Below are 10713 nucleotides of genomic sequence, written 5' to 3'. Positions count from 1 at the left end.
CACACACACACACACACACACACACACACACAAACGAGACAAAAACTCCCACACTGCAAGACCTGCAAGATCCCCACAAAAAATTCAAACCCACGTTGCAGGGCAGAGTTTACGTGGTTGATTGGTCCTGTCAGTGTGTGACAGGTCATTTATTGCTTCAGTGAAAGCCATTATGGTCCAGAGCCCATCTCTCCTTTACCTAGGAGAGGATACAGAGAAAGTCAACATACAGTCTGACAGGCACATGCTGGACCTTAGGTATCACAACAGGCTTGTTGGGAAAAAAGTATCAATGAAAATAAGCACTGAAAGAGCTTTACATATTACCAGAGAACTTTTTTGTATCATAAAAGACTACATTATATTATTTTATTACCATAGCAGGAAGGTATAGTATTAATATGAAAAAAAGCAAAACAAAAGCAAAGTAATACAAAACACTAAACAAAACTACATATCTCACAGGGCCAAAGGCAAAACTATGTTCCATGTGTATGTTTGTCCCGTGTGCTGTTGTTGTAGCTCACATTTACCACCACAAGGTGGGGCTTGTGATTAGACTTTGAGACTGGTAATGTGGCTTCAAAATCAGCCTCCTCACTCCACACTGGCACTTCACACTTTTTTCAAAAAAAAAATCAATTTTCTCTAGCTCCTGTATGATGGGTCAAACAAGTAGCTCTGCTGAAAGCTTTGTCCTGAGTGTCTATACTTCAGATGAAAAGTGAATGATTTTACTCACTGGCAAAGTAATGTTGCAGGATGAACTGTTGTAAAGCCGCTCTGTCTCAGAACTGAGAACAAGGAATGATGGTACATCCATTTGCCAATCGAACACATGCTCAGTTCATGCCCAATAAAGGCAATGATACTGCCGCAGAGTGTGTGCATGTTTACAGTACTGGTTTAACTCAGCAGTTATTGTAAAGTTTAACAGAGTCTGACAGTCATCAACTGAAGTGACAAACTTTGGTCAGTGTTTAGAGAATGCTAATCACTAAGAGCCCATAGGAGCTGTTTAATGTTAGAGAAGTCATTAGAGTCATCTAGTCTAGAAAGCCCATGCACATGGCTAAACTAGCTTAAAAAATAATTTGTGATTTTAGTTTTCGTTAATTGAAATAAAGACTAATAGAAATAAAAGTATTACATTAAAACCTTAAAAAAGTTGAAATGCTGCCTTAGCAACTAACTATAAAAAACTGAAAAACATCTAAAGCTAAATAGAAATATGAGAGAAAATAATAAAAATAACAAAAGCAAATTAACAAAAACTAAAATAAATAAAAAATCTAATTCAAAATATTAATGAAAACTACAATCGTATATAAATAATAATACTAAAATAACACTCTCCCATTGCTGTCAGATTTTATTGCTGATTAGAAATATATTACTGAAATACATTTGGAGATTCCAACTGAGCTAATACACAAAACACAACATATTTAGTTAAACGTTACATTTTTGGCCAAAAATTTCAGTGGAAAAAAAAAATCACAGCTTTAGAACAGAGCTTGTGGTATACAAGCTTGAAGGAGCACTAAAGTCTGCCAAAATAACTGTTAGAGCTCATACCGCTGGCCTGGCCTCAGATTTACCAACCACACCAGTTCACTGAATTATGGAATAAAAAGTGCTGGAAGTTATGAGAACTTCCTCCTGGGTTTAGCTAATTGGATTACGGAAGAGTGCATGGAGCCCAGGAGCTGAGGGAGATTTTAAAGAGTGGAAAGTTAAACAGGGGAGTGATTATAATTTAATGCAAGGGGCAGAGAGGTTAGCTCTTCAGATACAGAAGCAGTGCCAACACTTACTTTGGAGAAATAGCTTTTTGTTGGATCCAAGAAGAGATTCTGTGAACCTAGCCTATGGCCATTGCATTAAGCACCACACGCACCGTAATAATCACCATTAGTGTTCACTAAAAGAGTGTTTCAGCTCCTCAATGGCTCGTCCCTTTCCCCCAGGGTCATAATGTCCTCTTATCCTTTCCATCTTGTCAACTTGTACCTCAACTATACTTTATTTACAGTATATCAACTCATCTTTGTTTTCTGAAAAAACTGCAGGTGCTTGACCATGCAGTGCTCACCACCAATAAAAAAAATAAGAAGTTTTTAGTGCGTTATTATGTGGTTGCTAGGGTGTTATTTGATGCCACAAGTCTCTATTATATTCTGGTGGTCCCTAGATACAGCTCAGTCCCTCCTTCAATGCAAGTCTGCTGGATCTTTCGCTAATTTTACTGACTTTGAAAAATAATAACACACCAAATTGCAAGAGTGGAAAGAACGATGTTGCATTAGCACATCCAGCCTAACATACATAAACCCCTCACAGTGTCTACACTGCAATAGCATTTCCTGAGCATTTTGTGTCTAAAATATGGCTTCAGGCTGCACATCCAACCTTAAATTGTTTTAACACCTCTGGCATCCTTCTAAAGACAGAAGACAGCTCTTACATTGATTAGTTTCATTAGTCTCTTTTCCACTGGAATATGTCTCTGAGTGCTGGCAGCATCAGTGAGTGATGTTTCAAAGGCTAATGCACGGACCACTTTTGGTCTAGAGCCAGGCCTGTGTAATCAACTTCATAAATTATGAAACCAGTTCAATGGTTCAATAAAAACTGGAAGAGCAGCTAAATCCACCAGAGAGACAGAGAACGTAAAATAGCATTATCTAACAAAAGCGAGAAGGCGGTTAAAAGGACCTATGGAGAATTGTGAGCAATTATTCTTCTTAAGTGGTCTGGTTTTGAAAACCATTCAGTCTTTTATTGTCTGGGAAACACTGTCTAAAAGATTCGGTTGCTGGTCTACCTGTTATAAACTTGATGGTTAAACTGAGTAAAGAGCTGCTAACCTGACTGCAACTCCTTCGGTGTCTCTTTAGAAGTCTCTCAGTCAGACTTTGCTTCCATTTACAGATGGTGACGAGCGACGGCCATTTAATCGGCCCCAAGTCAGGAGCTTTGCTCTTCAGGGCCTCCATGCTGAGACGTTTATGCAGCGGTCGTAAGGATTCAACTCGAGGAGGGGCGAGAAGGTTGGGCGCGCTTCCTCTGTGGAACTTCTCCCGAAAAAGGCCATTATTCACCAGCATGTAGCTCATGGCGGATGGCAGTTCGCCCAGCAAAGCTGGACAATGCGCAAACTTCCACAAAAGCCTGTCAAAGCCTGTCGAATGCACCCAATCAATGGACAGCTTCGCAACAACGTCACCCTAACACCGATAGAATGTACATATCCACAGCCCAGTGGAGCCAAACCAGAAAAAATGGACTTTCAAAGCCTGTCGAATGCACCCAATCAATGGACAGCTTCGCAACAAGGTCACCCTAACACCGATAGAATGTACATATCCACAGCCCAGTGGAGCCAAACCAGAAAAAATGGACTTTTCAGCGCTTTTGGCTAATAAACAAACAAATCCATTGATTCTTTAGAAAACCGAAAGTCAGTCAGATATCAGAAGCCAAATCCAGTGGCTCTGGATGTGCAGAGGACGGTTAGAACTCCAGACTCAGACAGGCGTTAACTCTCAAACAAATCATTGTGCTGCTCGAGAAGACAGCATCGGTCCCAGAAGTCTGTTCATCCTTGGATGAGTCTCTCCTTCCATCGGGGGACGGTGTATGTGAGCGGAATGGCTGAGATGGATCTTTCTGGCTGTGGACTGTGCTATGGTAGGCTAGGCTAACCGAAGCTTAGTTGGACTTTTTTCAGGGTGTGGTAGGAAGAAAAAAAGTGCACAGAGAGTGACACAAACTCAATAAATCAGGGGGGTGAGGTAGATGAGATGAGATTAGCGAGGGGCAGCGCTGAGATGCAAATCACATGGGGATATAATTAAAGCCTAGGGGAACATCACTCCACTGAGTGGCCACTGCCAGATTACAGCCAATCAATAATGGAGCCGACAAACACAAACACACATCCAAACGCGCCGATGTTTATCAGGCGCAGACACAAGCCAAACTTAAATTCACCACACTGGAAACGCCACAGCAGGCTTAAACGCGTATTACAGGATGTTGAGTGTGAAAGGAAAATTAAACGTGCGAAGCGCAAAAACAGCAATTAACCATGTCCTGGGCTCCATGCTGCCAAATCAGACAAAGAGGGATGATGGGAAATCCCAGAATAGACAGGCTAAATGTGTTATCTCTCTGATTACAGCGCTAAATGTCGCTAAATGACGACAAGCGGCTAATCAGGTTCGCCGAGGAAATGGTCTGACAGCTGCTTGATCATTATAGCAACTGCAGCCTGGTCTTTCTGAATGAGTGAAAAAGAAATGCAATGAGATGTACAGTATATGACTCAATCAAGGGATGTGACTGTGTTGTATACAAATCTAAATATTAATATGTGTATAGACAATTAATGAGTGTTTCTTCAACTCCAGGCAATATATTATTTTTGTTATTAAAACTTTTGTTATTAACCTTTACTGTTTTTATATGAAGATCACCTTCTATAAAGTTATTATAGTTTTACCCTTGTCTTAGATTATCAATCTTAAACTAGGAAAATTCATCATAAAATTGAATTATTAGATGTTAAACACATGATAATGAAAAATAAATAAATACATAAATAAACAATTTTCAATTTCAATTTACTGTGTGGAAATTATTTCCAATTTTCAACATTTCCATCACAGAATGACATGGAACATTATAAATGTGCTGGAAATTTTCATTAAAAAATAAAGGAGGAGGAAAATAAGTAAATAATTATTTGATATTACTGGTGGACAAATAATAAATTCAGAGCGTGAAAAGTGTATTAACAGCTTACAGGACCAAAGGTGTCTATAATTAAAGCAATAGCCTGTTATTTTTTCGGATGCTTCTTTTTTATTTTACCGTTCCGTCAGACACTGTGTTGCCGTGGTATTTTTTGACGTCTGTGTTACAGGCATGTGTGGCAGTGTTAAAATGGGTGTTTGTGTCGCATTAACAAGAACAGAAACATACCCAGAGTTTGATTCGGTCAAAACCGCTCTGCTCACATTCATTGTGTGGTGTTGGATTATCCAACCCCTGGTCAGCTACAGATAAACCAGCCCTGTCTCACTGTGTCTTTCTGTCTCTCTTTCTTTCCCATGGGGTAGGTGGATAAAGTTGGACAGGCAGGGATGAGGAACATGAATCGGGTTAACTCGTGACTACCATACACAAAGAACAAGAAAGAAAAGCAGACCTTTAACCCTTAAATGCATACCTCGGGTCTTTAGCGACCTGGGACATCACTCTCTACCTCCTTCATGTTTTAAAGTTAGACATCAACTTTCTTAGTATTCCTCAATCTATTCATTATAAACAATATAACAAGAAAAAAAATAGTAAAATAAAAAAAAGAATGCCTGCTTCCTGATAAATTTTTTGTAAAAAGTGTATAGGGTCGCTATAGACCTGAGGTATGTAAATTAGGGTTGTGCCGATAGATGATAGTATCGTGTATCGACGATAGACAGAGATATCGCCTGTGGCTGATGCCTTTGACGATAGCAAGACGATTATTATTATTATTATTATCATCAGTTTAATAATACTATCTAATTAATATTAGGGCTTGTTTGTTGCATTAGGCCTATATTTATTTTTCCGCATTTTTACAGTATTGCGCGTTCTATCCAATCACACACAATTATGCTGAGCTTATGAATGCAATGGCCAATCAGAGGCCTTCAGATGAGTCATCACTGAAACAGCGGAGCTCCGTTGTTCAGCGCGCACTGACTGAATTCTGACTCGCGAATTCTCTCATCATAAACAACAAAGTGCAGATGTACGTGCTATGTAAGTATAAGAGATTTATTCATCATATAGTGTATATTCACTGAGTTTAACGGGAGTGTTTTTAAAGTGCATAAACTCGCGCTAGACTGAGCTTGTGATGATGTTCTTTGGTAATGTAATGTTCTTTGCTCGTTTTCTGTAGCTGCTTTTTTAATAACTGAGGAAATGTAGGCATTATAATTAGTAACTTACGATGTTTATATTAATTTGTTATGTTAAATACAAATTCAGTCATTAAAAACATTAGGCTGCTTTTAGCCTTACACTGGAGTTCTCGCAATGAAACTAAGTAAATAATTACATAAATTAGCACGATAATATCGTGTATCAGCGATCTCACAGGCTGACGATAGGACGATATGAAAATTGAGCATATCGCCCAACACTAATGTAAATGTGTAAGTACTTTTCCCTGCTATATTTACATATCTGATGACTCAATTTGTGCAATGCATCTTTTTTTCTTCAAGGTGGCACTGTTTGATACACAATGATGTGATGTTTCACTCATAATTACCGCAGGCATAAAACAAATGAATATCATCAGCAAAAATGTAACTGGTTTGAATGGCTTTACTGCAGAGCAATTACTATAAGCAAGGAAATATAAATGTAACTGCCATTTGATGCTGGATGTGATGAATAAGCTGCCAGTGATCAAAATATTGAATATGAAGTCATTGAAAACGATAGTTTTGAGAATATGGTTGAGATCGTGAATGTGAGGGAGATGCTGAATGTACTGTGGAAGTGCGCTCTGACGATGACAGCGATGGTAAAATCATCTGCTCAAATTGAACCCTTTTAAGTTTCAAAAGGAAACGAAATATGCTTTATTTTTATTCTTCTGTAATTGTTCTTAAAATATCAATATCCTTTTTTGCTATTGCAGCAGTTAGAGGTCCATCCGTGCCGGATATATAGGTCCGGGTCGCTAAAGACCCGAATATGTAATAATGATTGGCGAAACATTCATGCATTTAAGGGTTAAACAAGGCACTCCAGATATGGGCCAGCACTCATCCCAAAAACCTATCCTTACCCATCTCTCTCTCAGCACGTTTATATCCATCCTGCTCTGTGTATCAACAGTATGACATTTTGAAATCCATAACTCAAACTCCCCCCGTCTGTTATCTGCAGCTGAGAGCTCCAACTATTATACATAAGTTTTAACCTGCACATCTTTTAAGGCTTCCCGGAGAGAGACAGACAGAGAGAGAGAGAGAGAAGGCATGAAGTGACAGAAGAACAGATCAAATACAAATATTATTGTGTATGAGAGACAAAGGTGGATAAAAAAAACAACAAAAAAAAACAAAGAGAGAGAGTTTGAAATAGAAGATATGCTGTCTAAGCACAGACATACATCCGCACATATAAATAGATGGTGCTTTTGTTGCCTGGAGATGAACTAATGATCCATATGCATTACAAATTTCAGGATAATTAATCAAAATACAGAACTCAGAGTGCCGTGTGATGATCAAGGTACCTGCTCAGAATACATCTAAAGCCATCAAAAGATCTTTGAACATCATAAGAGATACTAGTCTTTTTGATTAAAATTGTGGACAATCATTTGAGTAGGCAAACTGATACTTCATAATCACCTCAAAAACATCATACTAATTTTTTTAATCCAATGAAAAAACAAAATGTTTTTATAGCACCACAAACTAGTTTCTACACTTCTCATTCTATGAATGGTTCACTTATACAGTAGATATTTCTGCATTTAAAACTGCACAGAGAACGTATTTTAACAACCACACCTTTTAAGCAGGAATCCAACAGTCTGACATTACTGCTTGACTCTAATGCATATGCCCATTTATATCTGGGACTGTTAAAGGAGACCTATTTTGCCCCTTTTTACAATATGTAATATAATTATCATGTGTCCCCAGAATGTGACTGTGAGTTTCAGCTCAAAATACCCCACAGATCATTTATTATATCATTTTGAAAATGCCTATTTTGAGTGGAAGCAGAAACACGTTGTTTTCGTGCATTTGTCTCTTTAAATGCAAATGAGCTGCTGCTCCCCGCCCCCTTTTCCAGAATAGGGCTGTGCCTTTACAGGTCATATCTCAGATACTCTGCTAAAAAAAACATGTGTTTGATTTTGATCATGTCTATTGCACTGAAAACATGCATTCTGATAAGCTACCACTAAATATTGTAGAAACTTAATTTGCTGTAAAGTTGCTTTGCAATGATTTGTACCGTGAAAAGCGCTGTACAAATAAACTTGAATTGAATTGAATTGAATATATGGTTTTCTGAGTGCACAAATTGGAAGTACGCGCAAAGAAAGCGGCTGTCACACGGCATGCGAGTACTAAACTAAGTTTTCTTTCATGTCTTATTGTGCTTAAACTGTCAAATACACACAAGTTTATGTTAAAAACACACATGAGTTGTGAAGGTAAACAGCTGGGAAAGATATTGCATGTTTATATTAGGCATGTGTAGCAGCAGCGTAACATATAGTAAATAAATCAATAAATCCACTGCTCTCTTGTCTCCTCTGAGGTTGGGAATCTAAATGGTCTGATCTCAGGACCAGAACCAAGAAAAGAATAAATATACAGTGCATATTGCAGCACAGTGAAATTATATGCTTATGTCTCGGTTCATTCCAGGTAATGGTGGGCTGTTTGATGACACACAAACACACACACACACACACACACACACACACACACACACACACACACACACATTCCCACCAACAGATACTCTTCTTTCCTTTAGATCTATAAACCAGCAGAGCAACTAATGAGATCTTTTTTTTTTTTTCACCACTAAATAAATCACTGGAACTTCACATTATTAATCTTACAAACAAACAAACACAAAGTGGTTTAAATCATCAAATAAAAGCAACAAAAATTATTCAGTTCTTTTAGGTGACACGTACAGCATAAAACAGTAATCAAAAAATAAAATGAACCAATGTAAAGGGAGGTACAAAAAAGTACCAAGGTATTAGCATATTTTCTGAACATTTACTATGGAGATACCATAACAGTTGTTTCATTACTGGTTCCGTTTAGTTAAAGTTGAACTTTAAATAGTGTCAGTAGTGGTGTGGGATCTTCTAGCCAGTGTTACGGTTTCTGCAATTCGGCCTCTTCAAGCATTCTCGCTGTGGGAATAGACTGTCAGTCGCTGACAGCTTGTCTGCTGGCCAACAGGGACGTGCTCCGGCCTTAAGCCCAGGGGGAAATGGTTTGTTAGTGAAAGGCATCCTAATATTAACAGTCTTATTTCAGAGTGAAGAGCGGCCGAATTCACCTGTCAGATCCATCTCACGACATGCGCAGCAATTCCCCCTCCTGAATCAGAAAATGTCAGACAATTTGTTCTCCTAATTAAGAGTTAAATTAAGCTTTCAGTCTGACATGGAGTGATGAATCAGAGCTGTCCAATTTAGAACATTATATATTCAGTAAATTAAAATTAAATAAATATGAAAACATAAATGTCCCTGGTTTTACTGTGCATGATTCATCAGTAAATTAAAAAACGTTATGAAATTCACAATGTATTCACAATTTTTTATAGGCCAGACCTAAAATGCAACACTCAAGGTCCATCCTCCATCTCCCAATCTACCAAAACTATTTGCATGAACTTTGAGGTTGCTGATGGTTAAACAATAGCTGCAGTTAGCAAAGATGAGATATACTCCATAATGATTCCACAACACTGCTTTATAGTGGCAGACAATCTGAATATGCATAGAGTCTTATCAATTCTGAGCGATAAGACAGAAAAAAGAGGGTTGTTTTTAGTGCAGCCCTTTATGATCTGTCAATTCTGTCTGCTAATGCCATTGTAATGTTCTCATGATGTTTATTAAGGCAGTGCTAATTAAGTTCTCATAATGATTCCACAACACTGCTTTATAGTGGCAGACAATCTGAATATGCATAGAGTCTTATCAATTCTGAGCGATAAGACAGAAAAAAGAGGGTTGTTTTTAGTGCAGCCCTTTATGATCTGTCCATTCTGTCTGCTAATGCCATTGTAATGTTCTCATGATGTTCATTAAGGCAGTGCTAATTAAGTTCTTCTAACTCTGCAGCTCTAGAGAACACTTAAACAATGCACACTCAATAAAAAAAAAAAGAGGTGGCGAGAGAGAGAGACAATGACACAAACAATGTGGGGCTAACTAGTTTTACTGTCATCCTCTAAAATGACCCAACATCCTGCCTTTATGCTGCAACACTACAGCTCTGTTCCCAAACATAATGAAATGCCTACCTAGACAGTGCTTTAAGGCACACTAGACACGCTTACAACATGATGTCTGTTCCTAAAGGTTTGCAGCAAAATTATGCTAGTTTTTAAGATGGTTTTGGAAAAATTAAGCCAACATCACATTTACCCTACATAAGGTACTCTCACAATGCATTGCATTGATCTAAATTAAAAATATTTAAAAAATTTAATAAATATTGTATCCAATATATTAAAATGATTTAAAATCATATAACCAGTCAAAAGTTTCGGATAATTACATTTTTTGTAAACCAAATTCAGACTTTACGTTTCAATCTCAAATGGTAATGCATGGAATTTACGGAAAAGCTCAACTATCGGCTTTGGCAATCAGCGCTCCAGTCAATCTACTCCACAGCCAATCACGGGCCCACTCCTTGCTCGGGCCCCGGGGCTTCAGCCCTGCCTAGCCCAATGGTTAAAACGGCCCTGCTTATTAGTATGCCTATTATTAACATAGGGGCTGTTTATTAACACTTATGAAGCACATATTCTGCATGAGCATATTCTACATCCCTAATCCTACCAAATATCTAAACTTAACAACTACCTTACTAACTATTAATAAACAGCAAATTAGGAGTTTATTGAGGCAAAAGTCAT

At 38.0% G+C, this 10713-nt stretch overlaps 1 protein-coding gene across 14 annotated transcripts in view; it reads right to left on the bottom strand.

Moving 5' to 3' along the window:
- Window positions 1-10713, bottom strand: part of LOC107693969 (disks large homolog 2-like) — a 210592-nt gene that overhangs the window by 84397 nt on the left and 115482 nt on the right. Inside the window, exon 1 of one of the 14 annotated variants that reach the window (XM_016493578.1) lies at window positions 2871-3186. The exons of the other annotated variants lie outside the window; for them this stretch is intronic. Coding sequence (XP_016349064.1) covers window positions 2871-3119 — 249 coding nt within the window. The 5' untranslated portion in view covers window positions 3120-3186. Of the gene's footprint in view, window positions 1-2870; window positions 3187-10713 lie in introns of those variants that run through there. 14 annotated transcript variants of the gene reach the window in all.

This window comes from Sinocyclocheilus anshuiensis, unplaced genomic scaffold (assembly GCF_001515605.1).
Source record: "Sinocyclocheilus anshuiensis isolate Anshui unplaced genomic scaffold, SAMN03320099.WGS_v1.1 scaffold694, whole genome shotgun sequence".
NCBI lineage: Eukaryota > Metazoa > Chordata > Actinopteri > Cypriniformes > Cyprinidae > Sinocyclocheilus > Sinocyclocheilus anshuiensis.
This window is presented reverse-complemented; position numbering and strand designations above follow the sequence as displayed.